The 25,571-nt window shown below is 40.0% G+C and overlaps 2 protein-coding genes across 2 annotated transcripts in view; one reads left to right on the top strand and one right to left on the bottom strand.

Annotated features, from left to right (window-relative positions):
* The window catches only part of LOC124215827 (lymphocyte antigen 6G), a 66,634-nt gene extending 52,487 nt beyond the window's left edge, over positions 1-14,147 (bottom strand). Inside the window, exons 1-2 of the mRNA XM_046619629.2 lie at positions 13,995-14,147; positions 13,066-13,919 (exon numbers count right to left, since the gene is read on the bottom strand). Of these exons, the coding sequence (XP_046475585.1) occupies positions 13,066-13,129 (64 nt within the window). The 5' untranslated portion in view covers positions 13,130-13,919; positions 13,995-14,147. The remainder of the gene's footprint in view (positions 1-13,065; positions 13,920-13,994) is intronic.
* Positions 14,148-20,362: 6,215 nt separating this feature from the next.
* On the top strand, positions 20,363-23,139 carry Ublcp1 (Ubiquitin-like domain-containing C-terminal domain phosphatase 1). Its single transcript, XM_046619623.2, has 2 exons — positions 20,363-20,761; positions 21,993-23,139. Exons 1-2 carry the CDS (start codon positions 20,599-20,601, stop codon positions 22,823-22,825), a joined length of 996 nt encoding a protein of 331 aa, XP_046475579.1. The 5' UTR covers positions 20,363-20,598; the 3' UTR covers positions 22,826-23,139.
* Positions 23,140-25,571: the final 2,432 nt, after the last annotated feature.

The following is a 25,571-nucleotide window of genomic DNA, read 5'->3' as shown; positions in this document are numbered from 1 at the left end:
TTGGTAATTCAATCAGTTCGAACTTTCACACCAACGTTTTCAAGTCGGCTAAAGTGGGATCCGTAATATTGACAGGTTCACATGATTATAGCGAGAAACCACTCCGTCGTGTACGTCGAACTGAGAGGTTTGAAGATTCCGGAATGACGTATGGAACTGACTTCGCGTCTTTTATTACGGGGGTTTTATTGGGTTGCAAGTGATATTAATTTGTTTCAAGTGAATTCAGCGTCGTGGGACTTAATGTCGGATTCAAGGCTGAAAATGGACTTCCCTCTCCCGAGAGGCAGAAAATTGCGAGACGTGAAAAAGCCGAGGCGACTTGCGTTGACTATATTGAAATTCCCGGGCTCATGACCGAGCGTGTATTTTGAGCTACAGTGGGAAAGTGCGAATATTCAGAATTCATGCAGTGAAAAATGTCACTTTACGCCATCGTCAGGAGAGTTAAGCTTGGAATTTAAAGCGCGCGACGCGGGGCTGACAGTCCCGTGAGAAATGGTATTTGAAATTTTTACGAGTGTTGGACCGTCGGTTATATAGTTTCTGCGATCGCTGGCTCTTTCTCTTATCGGAAGACGAGTCACCCTCTAACCGTCCTCAATTTCGGGACCGCATCACGCGGAATACGCTGAAACGCAGCTTATGTCATGAATGAAGAAATCCGCAGTTAAGGGTGTCAAAGGAAAAGCTGACCAAATCGACTTTCACCCTTTTTCTCTGCGATTGGTGAGAGTTGAACTTCGTTAAATTCCTCCGAATTATGATTTGTTTCGCTATCGTGTGGTGTCATAAATTTTGTCATCGGCTTAGATCAAGATATTCTTTTTCAATTTTGCTGTACAAGTTTTCGGTCAGACTCGACTATAGTTTTACGGTTATACTGCATATTTGTTTACTTATTTTTTAGATTATTGACAGAAATTGATGCGAATTTGGTTTTATCGAGAAACCCTGTTATCTGGGGATCTTTTTCAAATTTGATGATATAAAAAAGGATCGTTCAAGTTGCTTTCTAAGTATCGAGTTTAACTTCAAAGTAAGTTGAAACAATCTTATTTTCATCAGTGAAGTAAAAAAAGATCCCAAGACAAGATATTTCTCCAAGGAAACCAAATTCATATTTACTTACGTTAATAGTTCAGAAAATGATTGAAGGAATACATAATTCTAAGTGTAAAAATTGTTTACGTCTCCAAATTTCAGTTAAGCTCTTTTATAAAATCCTGTTCGCTAATGATATCAATAATCAGTTACGGCATCGTATAATATCGAAACTGTATTATTCGCCTCATGCCCGTTTTTTCGATCAAGTGACCGTCTCAAGTGCCAATAAGAAATTTCAAGAGTAGGCTATACCGAAGCTTGCCGTTCTCCACCATGGTGGCGATGCAGAATTGACACAATAACGCGAGTGTAGCAGTTCGTCGCTCATCATATTTTTCCAATCGCTTGGATCGAGCGGATAACAAGCGGCAGAATCATCCAGAAGCTGATCACTAACCGGATGGCTAGAACTTGGAGCTTTCAGCGGAACATGACAGTTACGCTGTGTGCAATGTGTGGTGCAGTGACCGAGGCGAGGCCCGGTGTTTGAGAGAGAGAGAGAGAGAGAGAGAGAGAGCGAGAGAAGCTCTGGGCAAACTGACCCAGATTGCCACCCTGGGATGCACATCCACCATCGTCTCGGCAAGTATAAATTCAACTGGAAAGAGGAATATGGTGATTCGCGGAATATACACATATATATACATACCTATATATATATATATACATATATGCTACCGCACGGATCTGCATGGAGCGCCTGAAATCCGTTCAACGATTGGTCAGCAACGGTCAGCTCTGCGAACTCGAGTATAATTTGGCGGTGGTATAATAAATGAAAGTGACTGACAATTAGAAAATTACCCGAGGCGAAGCTCACTGGTTATGCTTATTCTGTAGCACGTTATAGTGCATAAAAAAGACATTAAACCCGAATTTTTTTCATTTGCTGGTCGATTGTTTAAGAGTTGAGAACTACCGGCAGAAAATAAATAAATAAATAAGGGTTGAAATTCCTGAAAGTAAAACCACCGGGCGTATTATCGTCTATCGATAGTGAGTGATGTCATGTTAGTTTTTGAAAACAAAATTTACATCATTATGTTTTTTGATATGCCACAACATATGAAAGATTGAAGAAAATCCCGGGAATGCATCTCAGGTACTTTTCTAAGATTTGGGAAACTTGAGGTTCATCATTTCTATTTCGTATTGAATTTGGAGCGTTGATTATTCCCGAGGTCCCGAACTTCGTCTTGATTTACTCGGGAAACCGGATGAATTTTTGATAGCTAATCCAACTTAACGACGTGTACAGTGCCCGCGGAAGCTTCAGCCTCGACGACGTCATCGTTAATCTTCATCCCCCGTTCCATGGTCTGAATAAACTATAACACAACTTTACCAGCGTGACCTGGCGTCCGGGGACAAAGCGAGAAACAGAATAAGAGGGACAGAGGGAGGGAGGATTAGCCCTTTGCTCCGGCGCGATTTAATCTCTGGTCGAGAGTCGGTTGCTGCAAGGAAACACTCGGGACTTGCACAGGAAATATCCGGGGAAAAGTTAGAGACAGTGATATCGGGTTCACGGTTGGCAGTATAGTTTCCTGAAAATTCGCACCGGCTACACAACCGCGAGCTTGATTCAACGCGGTTCCGACCCTCCGACAGGACCACGCAAACACTCGACTCTCTGCAGGTACTATGACTGCAGAACGCGTTTAATCGGATCCCATAATGGACTGTGATTTGTGTTCCTTGATCGACACGCTCGACGATCCTTCTGGAGTTTACTCAGCTGTATCGACACAGCAGCTGCAAATACAGCCAGAAACACGAGCGATAGTGAAGACAAAGAAACCAATTGTTCGGGATCAAAACAGGCGAGAAGATACCACCTTCCAGGATTGCTGTCGCTGCAGGAGAAGAGGATCCTATCCTGGGATCCGTTCTTTGGAGGTTTCTGGCAAAGCAGTTTCAAGATCGAGCCGGATAAGCCGAAAAGCGGAAGAGCGTGTAATTATGAACCTGGAAGGCAGAAGAGCTGAAGGCACGACTCCAGGAAACCATCGGGCGCCTTTTGTCGCAGTAGAGAAGCTGGCGTAAGTATTCATTATGAAAGGGTACAAAGTTTGGTGTGTTGGAGGAACGAGTCGGCACAGTTAATAGTGGTAGGGTCGTTTTGCCCCCGGCTAGATATCCGGATACGGATCTTTGTCTCTGCACCATCACAGAGACATACCTGTAGCAGCGCTGCCGCTTCGGGTTTAATGAAAAAAATGAGCAAAACAGGATGAAAAAAAAAAGAAAGAATTAACACTCGGTTGCCTTCTGGCGCATGCCCGGACCAGTCAGCTCTTACAATCAGACACTGACTGTTTATGAAAGTCTGCCTATTATCCATCAGCGTTTTTTCTTCTCTTCATCTTCTTTTAGTTGCTTATTTTTTCCCGCGGAGTTTGAGCCCACTTCGCACGAGCCTTGCAGCCTTTGACGGTCCTTATCTCGCCCCTTGTCATTATCGAAACAATACTTTGAGATCGGGAAGGGGAGAGGGAGGGAGCTGGCTGCGAGCTTGAGGTGTCAGTAACATGGTGTACCGTCCCTGTTCTTACCAGTTGTTTTGGTTTCCTGTCGTACAGGCCGGTGAAATACGAGGAAAAAAGGACACACCCCGAGGCTGGGAGCGAGAGATAGAAATGAAGATAGAGAAGGAGAGAGAGACGACAGCTGGTGATAACCTGAGAAAGAAAGTCCAAACTAGGAGACGAGAGGGGGATGAGAAGTGGGGTTGGCTTTTTGAAGAGAGGCGAAACTCGTCCGAGGCGACGGGCCGCTGCATATGACAGATTTGAAATATTAACCCCCAGCCGAAAACGTCTCATGCAGATGAGAAAGAGCGAGAGAGGGAGAGAGTAAAGATTGCAAAAACGTTTATAACCTCGTCGTCCCTCCGTGTCGGAACTCCCGAGACCCACGTTCCAAATAGGCAAACTAGGAAACATTCCGCCTACACGCGAATGCTTCGACGACATCGTCGCTTCGCCCGTTTTAAACGCCTTGCAATATTGTTACAACTAACCGAGTCACGCATATCTATCTCCGTGACTCGGATACCGAAGTGCTTTTCAAATCGAACACAAACAACCGAGCTTCTCCAACGTCGCATTTTGGCGTCTACCTGATCTCTGCCACACGTCAGATTTCGAATTTCAGATATAGTTGAACGACTCACAAAATTTCGAGCAGTTTCAATGACCCATCAACCATTGATACCAACGTAATGACGCTACGCAACCATTGGACGCTCTTTTTCTAGGTTTCTTGAAAAGCCCGGCATTTCGCGATCGTACGAGTATTGAGTTTGAATGGATTTTAAGATAATGCTTTTCGAATTCAACACAATTAAACCGACTACGTTTGCTTCGTCATGTTCATACCTGTCACTACTCTTCACTAGATGCACAATTTCAAATTTCAGGTCCCGTTGAAAGATTTCTAAGAATCTAAGTAAGTTTCAACAATCCTTCATTTACTTGATACCAATACAGTGATAACGGACCATCTTCAGCTGCTCTTTACCAGGCGTCTTCAAGAGCTCGGCACACCATCAATTGTAGGAGTCTCAAGTTCAAAAGGGTCTTAAAATATCGTCAAGTCATCGCGGGGCGCCAAGGTCGACCGGTAGGAGAAGCTACGAACTGGGCCACAGAGCAGCACCTTGTCATTTCTTCTCGAGGATTTAAGCATCAACGTAGGAGTGAAAAGCGGGTAGTTTGGCTAACAATGAGGCGCCGGCTAGGCCCGAGCGTCTGGATGAGACTGGAAGAACCGTGTAAAGAAGAGCGTGCAGGGGTTGGGCACTAGACACTTGCTCTGGAAGTGTTGGATGTATACCCATCAGCCGGGGTAGCACGTCCAGAAAACCCGACCGCCCCCATCCAATGTCTGTTACTATAGTGCATGCTGTAACGACGACTGTCACTTTGCGCAGTCTTTTACCTGGGACCCTTCAGAAAGCGGATATGCACGCATCGCGCTCTCAAATCTGGACAAGATGAAAGAAAACGGCTGCTTTCGGTGTTCCGATCCACGGGGAGTTGTTTCAACGTTCATTTTTACACTGTCAAGCCGTCCCTCATGCTCCCCATTCAACCGGCGATGTCGAATTCCATTTCACGTTATGGACTTGCACAATGCACTCATTTAGCTAATACGTTATCCCGTTAGGGGGCGCGTTACCCATTCGAATTCACTTTGGTATTATTCCTTTACACGGATGACGTTCATTTACCATTTTCACAGTCCATTATCCCTCCTCTGTGATCTCGACGTAGTCACATTACCCGGGGTAATTATATGCACCGTCCTTCATAATCAGGACAAAAACACCCGAGACGATGTCTTTGTTCAGCGTGACGCTAGTTTCGTCATTTTTCAATTCCCTTGTTACGGCACTGGAAGAACCGTGTTAAATTTACAACGACTGTAGTAAAACCATTATGGAAACTTGTATCGGAAGCAGAGACTCGTTTGAGTAACCACTGCAAGGAGACGAAACAGAGGCTCCGAGTAGAGCTACTGTTTCAGCCTTCGAAAGCGCTCGACGACCCCTTAAGTGTAACTAAATATTTACCCTCCCTCCTCGCTCTATCTCGTTCAATTTCGAAGACCCAGCAGATTATTCACGATAATGGCGCTGCCACGGTTAGCCAGGGACGCTTCCCGGGCTGACGAATAATTATAGTAAACACGAAGTGGAACTTCATCGCCGAGAGTCTTCTATCTCGGGCAGGCTGCAATCGATCAGAGCCAGAAGAGCGAGCAAACGAGCAAAGTAAGTGAGTGATGTGGCCCGACGTGTAAGGGTCCGGGAGCAAAAGCGGGACGAAAATAGGCCCTCAAACACTCGGAGGTGCGTGTGCAATTCCCCACTCTCCCCTCTCTTTTTGTCTTCTTAGTTCATCTTCGCCTATGTCTTATTTCTCCTCCTCCTCCTCCTCTTCCTCATCCTCTTCATATTCTTTCTTATCCTCTTTTGTTCAATAGAAAAAGCTCCGCGACACACGTGGGGGAGGAGGGCGGGGTGATGAAGAGAGACCCTGGCGAAAAGTTCATCTTGAAAGGAGCCTGACGCCTCGGCGTACCCTACAAAGAAGTTATTAGTGGCAGCGAGCCCAGGGTCAACAGTGGCTTTCCTCTACCCCAGGCTCCTCTGGTCATCATAACTTGGGTCAAGGTCTCTTCGAGGCGTGTTTAGCCGGCCAGGATCACCGCAAATCGACGGATCTGTACAATACATTCCAAATTTAACGACTCGACTCGGTTTTACATCGTCTCCTTGTCTCCTGAAAAACTCAGGTACTCTCTGACATTCTATATCTCTCTCTTTCCCTCTCCCCCCCTTACTTTCGTCTTGTCGCTCTCGTCCTGCGCGACCCCAAAAACGCGAGAACTCCGGCAAGCCCTCAATCTCGCGTTCTCAGACTTCCTCGGTGACATATTATTCGCAAAAAAACGTCGGCAGGGGAGGGGAGGGGTGGAAATTTATTTCTTCATTTCTTATTCATCATTTATACCCTTCCTCCACGCTTGACACACCGAGGCTCAGGCGTGAAAGAAAGAAAAAAAAACTGGGCTGTTTGATTTTTCACTGGATAGAATGGCGGTATAAGTATATTTAGCGAGTGTTACCTCGTTTCGAATAAAATGAAGCACCGCTATACGCTACTAGTTAATGGATTTTTTTACATTCAAGTTCAAGAGACGAGTTAGCCAAAATCGATACTTTCTGTCTTTCTGTTCACTTTGCGAGTTAGTCGCACATTAACTATCCCGTAGTCCCATTATAAACAAAAGTTTCGACATCAATCATGCCTTGTTTAAAATCGCTTCAAAATCGCTAAATGTCTAGTAGATTCGTTCGATTTCACTCTATGCAATGACTTATTTCACTTGGAAGACTGTTTTTTACGAATTCACCGAAACGCTTTTTAATATCTTGACATCGTTGTGTATTTAATTTTACGACATTGCATCGGTATTGATTTTGATTAACAAATGAAAATATTTAATTGACTGCGGAAAAAAATTAATTCCGTTTCAATGACTTTAAAAAAAAAAAAAAAAAAAAAACAAAGATCTGAATCAAATGAGCCATCGTAGCGTGAATTCAATTTTGAAGTGACTTGAAATAAAGCATCGATATTTTTGTCTAAGATTTCAATTTTTTCTATTTTGTATTTTCAAATAGCGTTATAGTTAACGAGTATCGTATTATAATTTGATAAATACTCGAGTTGTGCGGCTATCTCCTAATAAATTAAAGCGCATCCTATGATTTACTTACTCATATTTTAATTATTTAATTATTCATATGTTTCGAAAATTGCTTTTGGTGATGAATGACTGATTATTTACTGGATTTCACGTATCGTCAAGCAATCGTTTTACCTGTGTTTCCCATTAATTCTAACGGTAATTACCGTACAGTGTGTAAAGCTGACCAAGCAATTAATTGTGAAGATTGTTCAATTATTTGTTATTTGCCGCGTCAATTGCTGAATTAATGTAACAAGTTTTCACTGTTGTTTTCACTAGTTCGTCTATTCGTCAGAGGACAGAGTAAACAGTTAGCGCAATCGTCGTATGATTTTTTACCCCGAGTTACCCGGGCTGTCGATATAGGGACATTTGTCGACCCGAATAATGAAACCCTGAAGGGTGCAATTCGCGAGTTCGTTGCCAGAAAACTAAACTCGTGAATCCGGTTAGCATTCAGAGAGGCTTCTTGGTATAAATCATAGTGGCAAATAGCAGGGGTTCAGCTATAAATTTGTCAGAATATATTTTTAAACTCAGCGTAGAGAGAAATGAGAAAACTACGAGGCGAGGACGAATTATCCTCGTCTCCAGGAACGGAATACGGTGATAAAGAGGTGGAATATTTGATCCGTTGGGGTAATTAATTCAGCCAGTAAAGCGATCGCTATGCCACAATTGATCTGGAAGTTCAACTATTCCATTTGTTTCATCCGGATGATATTCTACAAAATAAATCTTCGGACGTAAATTTTCTTGCAATAAGTATTGAATACTTTAATTTTTCGCAAACATTAAATTCGCTAGAAATTTTGACGTCTGTGCGAATGAATTGTGTTCACCTTTTCCAAACTCTTTCGGTCGTAGGTCCTTATAATTTCATCAACATGTGTTTATGATTTTTCTTAAATCGTTACCTTATGCGATATGCGAATGAGGTTTAAGAGCTCGATTAAATATTCACTTCAACGATTGACAAGAAAATACGTACATATAAAAGACTAGATCATGCTTCAAATGTTCATAATTAATCGGACGTATTCTGGGGAATACTTTTAGAGTATGATATGAAAAAAATAAAATTTCGCGCAAATTTCAGTGAAACTGGTTCTGAATTAAACATGTAATTTATCTTCACGTTACAGTTTCAATTGGCAAGAGCTACGCAAAGTTAATTTAGCGGTGTAACAAAAATATGTGAGAAAAAAAAAAAAAATTTCATCAGAGAGGCGCATTATGCAAGTAGCAAACAGAATTGTATAGCGTACGAGTAGAGACTATGTATTATTGAATATCTTCTACATTCCAGTCTCTCCCTTTGTATCGCTTTCTTTTTTCAAATGTGCGCGCATGAGAATCGCGGATACGTGAATGACGCGAAAATTATACACCACCGAGGACCAATTTCCTGCCGTGTTGTCGCCTATTATGTATAATTCATAACCCGCGTAACCCGACGTGCAGGATAAGTTGTGCAGCACGTTAACGGCGTGTGCTCAATATACCCACCGACCCATTTGCTTAAAGTAATTTCCGTTCAATTTTCGAATCTCGATCTTCGAATCGAATTTACGCATTCTGAACCCGCCAATGAAACACCCCGAGGCGAAGCGTAAGCTTCCTATTAAACACTTGTTTAACGATCCTGCAGGTTTGCGTCAGCTGGAGACTGGCTAATAAAATTCCCCGCAATGCAGACTTTTTTTTTCTCACCTCAATTTTATTCCGTTCCCGAAGTATGTGTGGCAAAAAAATCCGCAGCGTGGTAAATGAAATATTTCACGCTGCAATTAAAGACCCTCACTTTCAAGTTTGCTGAAAAATAAAAAAGCGGATCAACCAAAGAAGCCAAACCGACCGTTAATTTTATACAAGTTTTTTCCATCCGAGATTCTAATTTTCAAGACACTTATTCGCCGGCTAGTCAAAAAGTCAGTTTACGTCTATCAGAATCTCGCATAGATACAGCAATTCTCGAATTACCAAATTACGGTGTAATTCAATTACGTACCGCGGTTCGATGAACGGAAGATAAGCGTGCGACAATTCAGATTGAAAAAAGTTCAAGTGCCTTGAGCTGTTCTATAATCTCAAATCACACTTTAACCGTGAAATTATTTAGCGCTGGACTTTAAATCTTTCCGTAGAATTTTGCTCCCGGTGGGTTCAAGCTTCGCTTTGTAAACCAATAAACGAGGAACCTACTTTGGCAGGTGTGAAAGGCAGGGGTAATAGGAGGTTAATCCACCGGTCCGTTTCGCCCCAGAGATTTGCATCCGGAGGGTAGCGACTGACGGTGAGTGAAAGGCAATATAAAGGCCGTCTCGATAATCCCGTCGTTGACGGAGGCAAGGGAACGTGGGCTCGGATAAGGTATAGGTGATAATTAACGACACGGGCAGACACGCAGGTAGGTACGTTGGAGCCGACATTGATTCACACCCTTTATATACCGTCACCATATTCACTCCGCGTGCAAACATACACGGACGCGATGTTTTATTGCCTCTGTATGATAATGTTCGAACACACCTCCGTTATTCGCGTCGTGTGTGCGCGCGTTAACCCGATTTTAAACGGTGCGGCATTATTCACCCCGCGTATTTGTGTACACCTGTATATTTATTACACCGTGGCGGTGCAATTAGTCCAGTCGCGGGATAAAATATCGGGGAAATGGTGCGCGGCGTTTCCCGTTATTAAACCATATCGGCATGAGTGAGCTCGTGATATTATGGGTATAGTGCACGTAACGTTTGCGGTGTGTTTGATGCATTTTACGTTCAACGTCGCGTAACATCTCTGAGCGTGCTATAAAATCGGCGCTTCTCCACGTGTCGACGAATTTCACATCACGTGAAATAAAAACTTGGCCTGTATTCTTTATTTACTGATTATTTTCTCTTGTTACTGACTGTGTTTTATCCTGCAGCTCTCGAACACCGCACGAGCGGTTCACTCGAGGTTGTTGCTTTAATTTTCGAGTTGGGGTTTGAGGTGAATTCTTAGGTGTTAATCCGCACTGCGGCTTGCTTTCCACGTTTATCTTCCTTTCGCCTTTTTCGTGACAGTGGGAAATTAATATCTGCGAAATAGGTATAGCAATGGCTTCGTTCAACGAGTCAACGGTAGGATCTTACATTCAAGTGTAAATAACAAAGTGTTATTATACAGATAACCTCAGAAACTGATTTTGCGTCGCGATTACCAAAAAACGATCGACGATAGCGCAAAATGTACCTCGTTTCTCGTAATTCCAACAATATTCAAACAGTTCTTTTAACGATCTACTGATTTTTTCTAGTTACTATAACAAATGAAATTTTTCTCAGTGTAATTTTATCTCGCAGTATACCGGGTATAAAATTGAAAAATTTGATGCACGTGACGATCTTTCAAGTAACACTTTTCTGTGTTCCGTGTATCAAGGAGTGGGTGTGCATCGTGTAGCTGCATCAGTGAGACACTCCTGGTCCTGAATGCAGGCAGGAAATAACTGCCAAGAGAGATAGCCGCTAGCTTTGACACGCGACAGCAATTGTGCAGAGCAGTTACACCGCTGGATCCGTTTGTGCGTTGGTCGTACACACGCGTGTTTATTACACCGGTTCACAAGAGAGGCAATGCGTATGTTTTTGCAATTTTCACTATTCTAGCCAAGTTATATAGACACCGTTTTTCCACTGACCCCGAACCCACGTTGCAGCAACTATAGTAACGTTTCATATTATGAATCTAGGCATTAAGCCAGCTTATCCATCATCGCGGCAGCCACTTTTCGCCAATGGCTCCCGGATACGTTTTGGCATGTAGTGACAGATGTAGGTCGAATGGATTCCCCAATTAAATCTGTTTTCGATGCCGCGACGTGACCCGGAAGGAGCCGGATAAGACTCGGGGTGAGAAAACAACTTATGAGATTTTTGGTTCGTTTTTTTCCTGTGCTTCGACCTCTTATACTTAATTGGATTTATAATTGTGAGAAGAAGACGTAAACAATTGAAATCGATGGATGAGAAATAAGTGGGAAGAATTTCGGACTTCAATTTTTTCGTACTTCGATTTCTCCTTCATACTTTTTCCCATATTCACGAAGTTGAATTGGATTCCTCAAAAGAAGAAACAGGAGTTCAAATCGATTAATAAAAAAGATTGGACATGTAGTTCTGAGAAAAAAAAGCAGGATCAACGTCAATTGTTCCTCGATTTTTCTCCACTTTGTCGAACTTTGTTTTCTTCCGTATAACTCTTTCCGTATTCAAAAAGAGCAAAGTTTAATTACATTTCAATTAGAAGAACAAAAAAGAAATAACTGAAGTTGATACACAGAGAAAATTAAATATCAAGTTGTATGAAAAAAAAAAAAAAAAATTAAACCACGAATAAAGTAGTTTGTCAATTTCGCTCTCTTCTGTCACACTCTGATTTCTTCTTTCTTTTGTCTATTTGCGGAATTTCATTGGATTCTCAAAAATACAAAAAAAAAATAATAATTCAAATATATGAACAGATGTGCAAAAAAAACAAACTTATGAATGAGGTTACAGGTTGATCAATTTTTCGACGATTCGTATGTCAGGATTTACGCGAAGAGTGGTCAACCTGTCGCGACTTCCGGTCGCGAAATGGCCGCCACCTGAAAAATTGACGCTTTCGAAAAATCGTTAATACCCGTAGGTTTTCCGACAAAACTTCGTGAAATTCGCTATCACGACTTTCAATCGTCAATGTGTATTTCAGTTTAAATTATTCAATAATTTTTTACACGTCTTCGGAATTCCAAACGATGAAATACGAATTCGCTACGTGATATTGAAGAGGAGAAAATTGATGATGCATATTTTTTATCAACAGTTTTTTCCCTCCCGATCGGAAAGTTTAAGGTTCGTTTATTAATCAACTTCACAACTCTTCTATCTCTCTGTTTTACCCTTCTCGTTTTGTTTTCTTTAGATATTTGTCTTCTCCTTGCCAACTGACGTAAATTCTTCAGAGTTCGAATGAGTTGCGCTATTCTTTGTGGGCGTAAATTATTTTCAAACAATTTTATTTCCTCCACTGTAAATACGCATTTATACATATAGATATAGAACGTATACGTTGACCACAGAAAAACTTTATACTTTTAGGGAAGATTTCTGCCGACCACAGACAAATACCCTAAGTGGGTACAGCAATATTTTGAATGCGTCTAGTCAGTCTCAATAGCCGTTAAGATGACATCGTTTACTTTTCCAACTCACGAGCGACGTGTTTTATGGTGGTAAATATCAACCATAAGTGTCTGCAATAAATCGAAAATTTATTTTCGTAATAAAACAAGTGAAAAAAATACCGTTACGTATACAGGAAATCACGAGCTTTATTCCTTCTCGGTCAAATTCTGTAATCCTAATATTAACGATGATATTTATTACAACAATTCTACGTTTGTCTGCATTCCGTGTTGTGTAAAAGATAAATGTTTGCATTCCTTCAACATTTCGACTAGCTAAATCTCAGAAAAGTATCGGGTTAAAAATCTTGCCAAGTAATAGAAACTTCTTTTCGAGATTAAGGAAATATTACTTCAATTAAATTCAGCTTCATTAAATTCCGTCGTTGCTTCAAAGTTGTGTTTTTTATCATTTTGCGTAATTAATTTTAATTTCTTATCATCGTTAGGTACGTATACATATTTTTTTAAATCAGACTCACCGATGCAGAGTCCGCACAGTAATAAAATCGTGATCCTTGCGTAGAATTTCACCGAAGAAGACATGGTACCGCCTTGAAGTCGCGCGTGCAGTCTAAAGTTTTATTTCACGCACAATTTTTCGTTTCGGTATATCTCTTCCTCTCCCCCTGCCCTTTGTTTTACTTGTACTTTTTACCACGCTGTTTATACCAATTTTATTTTACTTCTTGATTATCACACACAACGATATATGAAACGAACAACTATTCTGCGATGGATAAAGTCGCCGATTATGTCGTGTATTCTTGTTTATTTGTTGTTTATTTTCTATCAAAATAGCGATGAACGAAGTTGCGATATCCGTCTCGCAGAATCTGCTACCGCTGCTGACGAATCGCCGCAAGAATTTAAAACGAAAGATTATTTATACTCTTGAATTTTCTCCGATCACTGCAAAGCTCAAAAAGCACCTCGACACTCTTCTGAAACTTGTCATTAATACTATTAGCTCACTTGTTTCCACGATTTCAGTCGTCTCAACGTTTATTCCACCCTCGGTAACTCGATCGTTCGTTTTACACTTAGCACATGAATTTGTGCCACAGTAATGGATTAATTATCACTGCAGAAGCGAAGAAATGCAGTCGTGGATTTGAAATATACAGCCTGCAGAAACTTTATAACGCTATTTATACGTACAGTAATAAAAGTTGTAAAATACTTTTTCACCAAGTCTCTCTCCGCTTACTTTCTCCTAACAAGGATCGTCTCTCTCTCTCTCTCTCTCTCTCTTTCCGTTTCGCTATCGAATCAGGTGAAAATCAATGATTCACTATTTCGTGGTAAAATTTTGTCAGCAGCAGCTTTCGGTTGGCTAAAATTTGTAGGGAAAAAACCAACAAATTTAACGAAAAAAAGACGAGGAATAGAAATAAAAAATTATTCCTACTCTTGTTATCGTTGGTTTGTCAAATCGAACTTCTTAATCTTCCTCGGAAGTTTCGTTTCTTCTTCTCTTTTTACCGTACTTCGAGTACGGTTTTTTACGCTGATATTCTTGAAGCTCGATCGAGGGAGAGCGTCGCTTTCACCTGCGTCGTCAGCGGCGTCGCTGTTCAACTGACATAGAGTTTCGCGCAAACCGTTGTGCAGCCCGCGGAATCGGACCAACCCTTGTGCGCAACGCGGAACTCGAACGAGACTCATGATTTTCTTTGAAAACTGATAAAACCGCCGACTCGTCGATTTTAAATCGCCTCATTTACCTTGCTTTCCTTTTTCATAATCTGATTCTCGTTTTTCTTTTCTTACTCCGCATCTATAAAAGAAAGTAAAAGTCCTGAATTCAAAGATGAACGGGAACGACAAATTTCGCGAAACAATATATAGTAGTAATAGTAATAGTAGTAATAGTAGAAATAATAGTCTCGAGTACGAGGTGAAAAAAAATTGGAACGATTCAGAATAATCCAATCAGTGATAAAATAGTCAAAGTGAATTATGACATAATTTGATATTATTAACATACCCGCGATATTAAAATTTCTTTTCATAAAAAAATTGAACAAAACTGAGGTGCTTCATGGGTTGTATAATATTTTGTGATTAATTTGTTGTTGTTTTTTTTTTTATCTTTACATATTCACATATAATTGATAAATTAATGCAATTTTCACAGTTGTAAACATTGAACGAAAAATTATTTACAAAATTAGAAGAAAACTCATCGTATACGCATCTCATTTGCAAACTTAATTTGATCGTATTATGAGACGTATATACCGAAGTCAATATACCTACTTGTATCATGTGCAATAATGTAGGCATTGCATCTAATTGCTGCTGAATTCATAATTGGCAAATTATGCCATGTATACTTAATACACAAAGTAATCCTTATCGGTTGTATAATACACAATATATTTCTACGAAGAGTAGACCTTCTACTCGTCCTCTTCCCGCGTTTATAACAAGGGAATAACGGCGGGAATTCTTCCTTTATAATTATTCTTTTATAAGAATTGAGCACAAAGACGTCTGAGCCGCAGCTTTTCTTCTTTTGCAGGCTTCAAATATACACTATAAGCTTCATCTGTATATAATAATCTTCTTCAGAGAGTTTAAGCGCTCGACTAAGTGATGAACTTGAAATAATAATGCGGCGATGATTGCCTCTAAATCGTTAAAATATTCCAACACGCCTGCAAGCTTTTCGTTGTAATTAAGTACATACATTATCATGCAATATATCGAATACAATTTTTGCATCCAGCTTAATTGAAGATTTTTCAGGGATTTCTCTGAATTTCTGCGAAACGTGGGCAAAATATTCTGTAGGTACACATACTCTGCAAGTATTCATATTTAGGTACAAAATGAAAATCAGTTTTGTATCTGTTTAGTACTGTTTTTTGGTTATGAAAATTCCTACTACATTTGCTTGCATTAATCATTGCGATAATTTGATACGGCATTGACGACTATAATCCTACTAAACAATTACATTTGCCAAATTTTCTAGCAACAGTAACAAGCGTAATTTTTATCTATGCTGCACACAGTCCAAAGCGCGGATAATTTTAGAGCTTTTTCGTTGTGCCCGAGCGCAAGAGCTTTCACGTAATCGTCAGCTCGACGATTTACCGCCATCGACTAGCCGAGAATCGAGACAACTGTTCTACGCTTGTCTCTCTTGCCCGTTGTGTATGCATTCGTGTAACGTTAGCAGTTACATACACGTTGGTATAATCCAGCATCAGCAGCAGAGTCGTCAGCGTGAAGAGAAAAGCCCCTTGATGCACCTATTTGCCGGAATGACTGAGCCAACCAAATCCATCAAGTCGGCTTATCACTCCACCTGATTGCCTGGTAGGGGGGATATTTGCAAAACGATTAGTAGACAATTCGCCTTCCCAGCACGGAGCAAACGGCTCGACCAGATTGCCGTGCATATCCTGCAGCGCTTTTCGATCCAGCAGCTCAGCTGCGTTGTGATAAATTTCGTTTATCGCCCGGTGTGCAGGAGCGAAAATAAAACCCCCCGCGAATTTCGCGGATACCACGTGCTGTGTTATATGCTAAATAAACACGGTTCTCCGCGCGATTTTATTCGTTTTCATTCTTTTTCCTTACCCCCGCCGCTTTTTTTCTTTCCGCTCCTTCTTCTTTCTCTGTCGCACTTTTGCTTTTGTTTTTATTCCTGCTTTCGCGCAATAAATAATCACAAAAATAGAGCGGAGAAATTTATGGAAAAAGAGAGGCAGAGGGGAAAATCCGTCACGTTGCATCGATGCAGCAACTTCGACTCGTATCTACCCCTCGCATGTTTATTCTCTTATACTCTTTTTTACGAATATAGACGGTTTTTTATCACTTGACATGTCTGGGTGCTTGCAGTACAGCACGTTTTATTTTATTATCATTTCACGCATGCGCGCCATTCGGTAATTCGCACCATCTGCACGGCAACGGATTGCGGACTTTCGATTCGAGGATAGTCGGGGGCGGGATGTGAAATGGACGGGAATTTTATTCATCTAACTATATAATACCATCATGCGGAGTGTTTGGGAAATAGTGGAAAACAGAGTTCAGATATTTACATTCTTATTTTATCTTATTTTCACCTTGGAAATTATATTCCAAGCAACGAAACAATGCTGTAATAAACATTGATGATATATCATTTTTCAAACGATGGAAGAACATTTTTTTTTATTTTTCTTTGTGATTAAACCGCTCGTAATACAAAATCGTAAATAAGCATACCAAATTCTGTAACAATTCATCGGAAATCTTGAGAATTTTCAATTCCTTCGTAAAATTTCATTTTTGTATTCTCGAAACTATTTCACAGATGTTAAAACTTGTTTGTTACAAACTTGTTTTAATTTATGTTATTCCTGTTTCAAGTCCCTTGTCAAAATCAAAGACTTGGAACAACCTTGAACTTATTACACCGATACTTTATTCATATATTGTGTTGATTTTAGAGAATTTGATGTAATAACTTATAAAATTTATCGCACTCGAAAATTTCTGCCAGAATGTTGGAATAATTTGTAGTGTTTGATGTAATTTCGCGATAACCGGAAAGCTCCCGTGCTCTGCAAATTGCGAAGCAATGTTTCATTGTTAGACTATGCAGCTAATTTCAGCATGCGGTAGAGAGCAAAATTTGTGCAGGAGGGAAAACCTACCGAGACAAATATGTAACAAATTTAAACTTGTATGATACTTTTACCATAAAAAATGTGATAAAAAAAATCCAAATTTCGAACCGAGTTCGTACCTTCGATAATAAGATGCAAACTCTTTGAACTCTCATACATTTTATTTTTCACCACCCTTTTTCCTGGCTTATTTCGAACCGTTCTTCCGAGATTAAATCACGCATACATCTCGCTTTATCCGAACTCGCGGATATTCATTACACGAGCTTTATTATCGCGGCTGTGTTTGAACTGTAATTGAATTACAGCCAGACTTGATTAGAAATTTCGCGAGCTCAGTTACAATCCTTGCTAATATTCTCTATAAAAATCCTCCAAGATTTCCAAAAATTGAAATTAAAACTATCGTCTGATAGATCAGCTCTTCATTATGCACATAGTAGGTACGTGGTTATTAAATTGGATTACATTATATGGTACATTAAATTTTAATTCAGGTAGAGTAACTCGGATATAAATTTTACGCCGATATGTACTTTGCCTCGGGCGAACGCGAGTTCACTTCTACGGCGGAACAAATTAATCTTTAACAACGTCGTCGCCGACATGCATAACTCTGTATATACCTACGTAGATCTACCTATAACGGTTGAATGTGCGAAGCTTACATAGGTGGGGGGGCACGTAACATCGTCAAGCGCAACTTCTGCACGCGGTACAGCGTATAAGCAGCAGCTGACACGAACCGTCTTACACACATCCAAGAATTTTCCCGAACTCAACTTGCGGGTACGACTAGAGCTTTCTATACACAGCTAGAGAGTTTCGAAATACTTCGCAAGTCTTTTGCAGCTGCAGCGAATGGAGCATAGTAAACTATCTCGTTCCGTGGCCGGGAAATTTTTCCGGCGTATCTGCTACATATTGCATTATAACACAACTTACAAGAATGTATAATAAGAACTTGGTCTCTCACATTTTTTTGAAAATTTTTGGCAATTAATTGACAGTTTGAACATGCCGTGAACATAATTTTTACAGTTATAAATAAGTTTTCGGTTCGTATGAATTTTATTATAAATACAGTTGAGGATATGTACGATGTAAATTGATGAAACAATCTAAAGTGATGTTAATGAATGTATAATAATTAGTGTGATTGACGAATCAAATTACGACTAATTTTGAAATTTTTTTCCAAGTTTTTATTTCAACGTCGTGGTGTTTTTTATTTATTTTTTTTTTTTCATTTCATCGTCTTTTCTAAGTGTAAATTTATTAAATACTACGCGTCGACGCGCTGCATGGTTGGAGAAGAAAATTCTTACTTCAAGAGAGGGGTAATATGCGTAGATAATACGCGTCTAGGTGTAATAACCTGAATTCCACGTCCTACTAAAGTATATTCTACGTGGTTATTAAATTCTAGGTCGCGCGAAACGTTCTGGCCACTAAAATGACCAAATTTAATTACCGCTATTACACTGCGCTGCTTGCACCGGGAATTTCTATAGGTACATACCCACTTTTGCACTTGCCTGTACCTTGCACTCGGGTGAAAAGGAAGGAAACGTAATTTGATCATTTCTGAACCGTGAACAAATTTTTTACGTTCAAACAAAATTTCATAATATGATTGATCAATGATCTGTATTCGCAGGTGAATCAATCTCAACACTGCACCGAAGCACTTTACAACGGATAAATGTTCAGGCGTTAGAATAATTTCTAATTTTTATCCAAAAAAAAAAAATAACAAGTATAAATTCTATCATTTTCCTGAACCTACTTGAAGGTACTTTTTCATCACGTCCGATGACTATGATTCTTAGTCAAGGAGCTTTTTGATCTCAAACGACGGGTTGAACTGTGTCATTACGGAAAGCGGGCGTAAGAGCCGTGGCGAAACCCTTCCTTTGTGAGTATGTTTTAAGTTTGATCGTCGCCGACAGGCACTGAATGAAGCTAAATGTACCCGAAGCGAACACGAAAAGGTTTCTAAAGGCGGTCTCGAGACTCAAGTTTTCCGATCCTTGTGCCGTCACCATTTATCCCGCAGTGGATAACAATAATCAATAACACACGATTGTGTCCGATGTTCCTGATGTTTGGCGAGGGTGATGAATGGGCAGCGGGGTAGGATCTTCGAATCGCGCGATTCTCAACTCGGTATCGCTGCAGTTACGGTTAACAGAGCAAGTGTTATTGAAGATTCAAGCCGCGACCAATCCAGCGATTTTAATTCTTAATCTTTAATCGACTCTAATCGAAGTAAAACAATCGCATATTCTTCTTTAAAACGAAGTACTCAAGAATTGAAATTATTCATCACGTAGAGATACGGTTTTTATCTTATAGTATGATCAGTGAAATGAAAATGATGGTGAAAATTCATCATTGCACTTGTTTCATTGGATAAAAATGTGTATTTCGGTAGAATAAACATAGCTCAATAATTACACTGAGAAAAATTTCATTTGTTATAGTACCTAAAAAAATTCAGTAAAACAGGTATCGTTAAAAAACGATATATCGAACGTATCAGTGATTGCAAAAAACTTGTGATATCGGCTCGATTCTTGCCAGATTTCAAGAAAAGAAAAAAAAGCAGAGAAAAGTCTCACACGTAAATGGCAATAAAAACTTTTACTGTGAAAAATTCCAGTTGTTTCAAAATTAATCACTCTTTCTTAGTTTAAGTTTATAATTACATTTCCTACATTTCATCTGGTTTTCCCGCTATTTTATACCATTTGTTCTTTTTATTTTTCGTTTTTTTTCTACTCTACTTTGTCGACACAGTACAGAATTTTCTTTTCTCTATCGTCCCGCAGGAGAGTGGACACACTGATAAAAGGTGTTTCGCTCCGTAGTGAACATAGTTTCATGAGGATGGGGGGGGGGGGGGGGGGGGATGTGCAGTCTTGGAGCAAAATAATTCAAGCGTCTTGAATTATCGACCAGCCAGAGACGGAAGTCTTCGCTTGGTTTTCTTGACGGATGTAGTTCATGGAAGTGAAACAGATGGCGCCACAATCCGAGTTGGCGAAAAGCAAGCATGTATGCCAACGTGACCAGCGCGGAGATTGATGCGGGTGGCGAAGGGATGACGAGGTGAGAAATTGCGCCGCGTGGCGCTCCGGTAAGTGTTATTAATTCCCATCAGCTGTGAAATCTGTGCTTGTTCCGTCAGTTTGCTTTGTGGCAATTTAACGGTGGAATTACGTATAACAAACACACACACAGAGATCCCTTCGCCGAATAACTCTGCGCGTATGTGTTGCGTGAAGTTTGCTGCGTCTAACAAAATCTTTGATTTTTCATACTTCTATCGGTGATAATAAATACAGCTGTTAACAACCCAGAGAATCGCAGGAGCAAATGATGGCCAACGAAGTAAGGATGATAGTGAAATGGTGCGGCAAGGAGTACGAAATATGCAACATAACCGAAAACGACACCGTATCCACTCTCAAGGATATCGTCCATAAGGAAACTGGCGTAAGGCCCGAACGACAGAAGCTTCTCAACCTCAGATTTAAAGGTTATGTTATGTTGTGTTTTGACTCGATGGTCGATATCATCGCCGTGGTCGTCTTTTCATTATTGTCACCGTCATCAATTAAGCGAGATATCGCAACTGGAATGTTTTTCGGTGAACTAACGTTAATCACAGAGTAACGATGCTCAATTCACTCGATCAACGTTTAATTGATGATCGATTTACGAATGTATTCTTTATAATAATCGATCAATGCGGATGATCGTACTGCAGTTCCATAATTCGAATTTCTAGTCTGTAAATAAATAACTCCGGGTACCATGCAGTCCCTATTTACCATTAAGCATTTAAACACGCGGAGGGAAGTTTCATTTATAACGCCGATAAACGAGGTGTTTATTCACGTTATTTTGTTTATCGAATCCACCGAGTCGGCACAGTTCTTCCTTACCGACGAATCAAGTTTGGTTGCATCAGATATTCAATAACAAAACCAGAAGAAATTCTATTTTCGTTGACTACTAAGTATTAACGATTAACAGAAATATCATCAATGTCATACATATATTCCAATAATGCTATCCATATTATTCGAAAGCAGAACTTGAGAATCGTCACTGTTTACTTTTTATTTTCTCCATTGTTACCATTTCAATCAGTATTCTGATTTAAATAAATGTTGAATCTTTAGAAATCAGCTGAAGGTCCAATTATGCATATATTGAAATAGCAATTTCATCTTACAAAAGCTAGGAATATAAATTGTATAATTGAAGTAAAATTGCAAGCATGTAGTTCCAACATGGACGGCGTTGGCACACTAGACGTTTTATTTCAGTTTTCACATTATTCGTAGCTCTGCGCAGTTGACAATCGTCATTTCACGCCGAATTCAGCGACGACAGGAATAGATAAGCACATAAATTTTGAATTGAGTCTGCGATATTTTTCTCCTCTAATGAGTCAAAAATGGAAGGACCGAAAGTATTTTTGTCTCCGTGTTTACGATGATCGATTCAGAATAATAAAGATCGTTTGAATCGTTAGAAACTTTCGTAAGTAAAATCTTGCAATAACTCTGAAGAGTCAACATACTCTTCACGTTCCTGTTCACGTAACTTATCTTTGGGAAATTGGCTTCGGTCAATAAAGATCATCGTCGCGATTATTGTCACCACAGCATCGCTTTGAAATGCGAAAAGCCACGTATTCTCGTTTACACGATAAACGGAATCAAGAGCTCTTAACAAACTTTACGTTTTACCGAACACAGGCAAAGCAGCGCAGGACGAAGACACGATCGGAAAACTGAGTATAAAACCGGGCTTCAAACTGATGCTGATGGGCTCGAGAGAGGAGGACATCGCGGAGGCGAGCCAAGCACCGGACAACGTGCCGGACGTGGTGAACGACCTGGACATTGCCGAGGAGGAGGTGATAATCGAGAAGGCTGAGGTCTACCTCGCGAAAATCAACCGCAGGATACAGGACTACCAGGTAATAGAGCTGAACCCGCTTCGGGAGGGGATGAAGCTGCTGGTCTTGGACATAGACTACACCCTCTTCGACCACAAATCGCTGGCCGAGAGCGGCCACCTGCTGATGCGGCCGTATCTCCACGAGTTCCTTACCATGGCCTACAAGGACTACGACATCGTGATATGGTCCGCGACGAGCATGAAGTGGATAAACGAGAAGATGCGGATGCTCGGTGTCTCGTCCCATCCGAATTACAAGATAGCCTTTCACTTGGATTCGCTGGCGATGATAACGGTCCACACGCCGAAGTACAGCGTCGTCGATGTCAAGCCGCTGGGCGTCATATGGGGAAAGTACAAGCAGTTCTCTGCGAAGAACACCATCATGTTCGACGACATAAGGCGGAATTTCCTCATGAACCCGCAATCCGGGCTCAGGATAAGGCCTTACAAGCAGGCACACTTCAACAGGGACAAAGACCGGGAACTGCTAAAACTCGCCAAGTATTTGAAGCTCATTGCCAAAGTCGACGACTTTCAGACCCTGAATCACAGGAAGTGGGAGGAGTATGTGTCGAAGAAGAAGAGGAGCGAGAGACGCACCGAAGGAGATGAGCAGAAACTCTAGTATTTTTCAATCGAACTAACCGAATCTCGTTGTTCCGATTCTCCTCTCCAGCCATCGGCGACGACATATTTTTCACCCATGATGATTTTGTTCCGTACGATTATCGCCTTCTTTATTTTATGTTCTACAAGTATACGGAATATACCAAAGCGGACACTGCCTGTTCTACAAGCTATACCGTACAGCTTTGGTAATTCTCTGAGAAGAGGAGTAATTGTGTTTTTTATACCTGTAATAGAGACGTCGTCTATTAAACGATGTGATTATGGTAAGATTACCTGTATGTAAGATTAATTAAAAATATGTATTTTCGATATGACGGATTCTATACGTAGCTGAAGTTGTTGTTCATTGCTCAGGAGGTTGAGAATGATTTACCCATTACCATAAGTGATTATACTATTATATATACAATACAATGAATATATGTAATGTATACCCTTTTACCCCGTTCTCGCGTATGTACATTGGCGCATTTATTGTATCGTGTATGAATGTTAAGTTATTTATGAATCCTGTATAGAAATAAATTTTTTTTTTTTTTTGTTTGCTTCTTTTCTCCAGTATTATTAGCGAAGTATTATCCAACCCGCCCCCAACTCAAGAGATGTTTTACGATAATTCGTTTGGACCTCTTACGCGTTTGAGGATCCAAGTATTCGTGCTTCGGCAATTGATCAGAGAGATTATAGTAATATTATCGCACACGTAGATTTGAGAAAGGATTGTTTCAAGCTGTGGGAAATTTTGGATACATCAAATATCAGTTCTTGACGGCGACTTTCGTGCTCATCATTCTAAATGACGAATATTTCAGTAAATATTTGTACACATGTGGACATTGATTCAGAGACGGCTAGTTTTTTGGGCCGAGTCGATTACGTTGGTAACGCAAATTCAACCTGCAGTGCCACCGTCGGCTGGCCGCTCCGGGATGAATCTGTGTTATCAACGTAATCGACTCGGCCGTAAAACTAGCCGTCTCTGAATTAATGTCTGCATATGTACGTGCTCGAAAAATTGTCTCACGTCAATTTAAATACTCAACTTTACCAAAGCTGGTTCATTTTTCGTACTGAATATCATCAAATTTTGTCATATTACAAAAGTAATGGGATTTATTAATTACAGCGATTCCACAACATCTTGAATTCGTCGGATCGAATCCGGGATTCATGTTAATGTTGAACTTGGACACTTTCATTCGTTTCATTCATCGTTTACGATATCACGACCCGCTGCAGGATCTCACTACCGCGCTTGAAAAACGTATGTAATGACCGTTGTTACAGTTCGTTATCATATGGATTATCGCCCGGTATCTGTCTTGCATTTTGTACAAAAGCCTCGATTTGATTGAAAATATTCGAATGCTTATGTACACTCAGGCACGTTTCAAAGACTTGTCTATTCATTTTCTAATCTTCCGAAAACCGACTACTTTATCTTCTCGCGCTCCACTTCATCTACGTTTTCTGTAGCTGTAGTAGTAGCACGTGGGCAGATCGTTTAAATCTTACCAAAACTTTGATCTTATTGGTCAACATCACAGGGCTAAGGCAATGGTTGAAAATAAAAACACACTCCAGTCTGATTGTTTGCAAAGAGATCATAATTTTGGGCTCACTTTGTATTACAAATTGCAATTCAATTTCACTAGCAATTAATCACAATAAAAAGGTGGTTGTTTTTCATCTTTTGAAACATGAATCACAATTTCGTCATTGAGGAAAATTCTTAGTTTTGATTAGTACACAGTTTTTAACGATTTTCATTAGTTCTAGATACGAAATGAAAATGAGTCATTTTGTAGCTTCAACCAGAAAATCTAGTATATTACAATTCGTTTTGATTACGGGGATTCGTATATTCTATTGCGAGTATCTTGCAATAATAAATTGATGTAAAGAGCCTTATGTGACTTAACAATTGAAATAAATCAAACAAACGGATTTAATGTGGTAAAACCCAGATAATTCAAAAGTATCGACAACTTTAATTACACTGGATTTTTATTTGTACATCTTCATGTTCTTGTCAATACTACGATGCAATTTTTTACTGTTTATGTTGTCCCGAGTCCAGAAAAGAGTAGGTTTAAATGGTCTTCGGGTAAAATCATGTTGCACGTACATGGAGTAACGAGTGATTCACCTTGCATATTTAAATTCGCAGTTTCAAAGTATTTATAACCAGTTGGTATTTCGAGAGGAATATATCACCTGCTCTTGCGACGTGAAGGGAACGGTAAACACAAGTTGGAACCCCACATATCAGTTCAGTCACAACAGAGAGGGAGTTTCATTCTGTAAGTGCAAATTATTATAATCAAACCGTTGAAACGTGTCGGTAATAACAGATTCACATCGTGCAGCAATCATTAAAAGCAGGAAATTAAAAGAAAAAAAAGGTGGTAATAAAACTTCAGGTAAAAGATAACGCTCAGGTTTCGAAAATTAAACATATTTTTATGCAAGAAATACGCGAAACGTCGTGTTTTTATTTTTCCTTTGCAAGTCAAAACAGATTTGTTGCGAGTTTCATAGATAAGTTCATTGTAAGCTAACGTTTCTACAATGGTTGTATTTAATGAGTCTGTATAAAATGAGACTTTGCGTTACTTTCATTCATCACGCAAAATATTGGATAAATTATGAAAGGACGATGTCAAATATTCTAATGAAATTTATTACTTCTTACTCTAATGAGTCTTAATATAAGAATACATAAATTAACTTATAATATC

The sequence above is a fragment of the Neodiprion pinetum genome, chromosome 4 (assembly GCF_021155775.2).
Source record: "Neodiprion pinetum isolate iyNeoPine1 chromosome 4, iyNeoPine1.2, whole genome shotgun sequence".
NCBI lineage: Eukaryota > Metazoa > Arthropoda > Insecta > Hymenoptera > Diprionidae > Neodiprion > Neodiprion pinetum.
The sequence above is the reverse complement of the archived record's forward strand: the minus strand, read 5'-3'. Positions and strand labels throughout refer to the sequence as shown.

Excerpts from the sequence above, each read along its gene's own strand:
- Ublcp1 (XM_046619623.2), top strand. The coding sequence starts at position 20,599 with ATGATGGCCAACGAAGTAAGGATGATAGTGAAATGGTGCGGCAAGGAG. Across the intron at positions 20,762-21,992 it reads TCTCAACCTCAGATTTAAAG|GCAAAGCAGCGCAGGACGAA; the intron begins GTTATGTTATGT and ends TACCGAACACAG.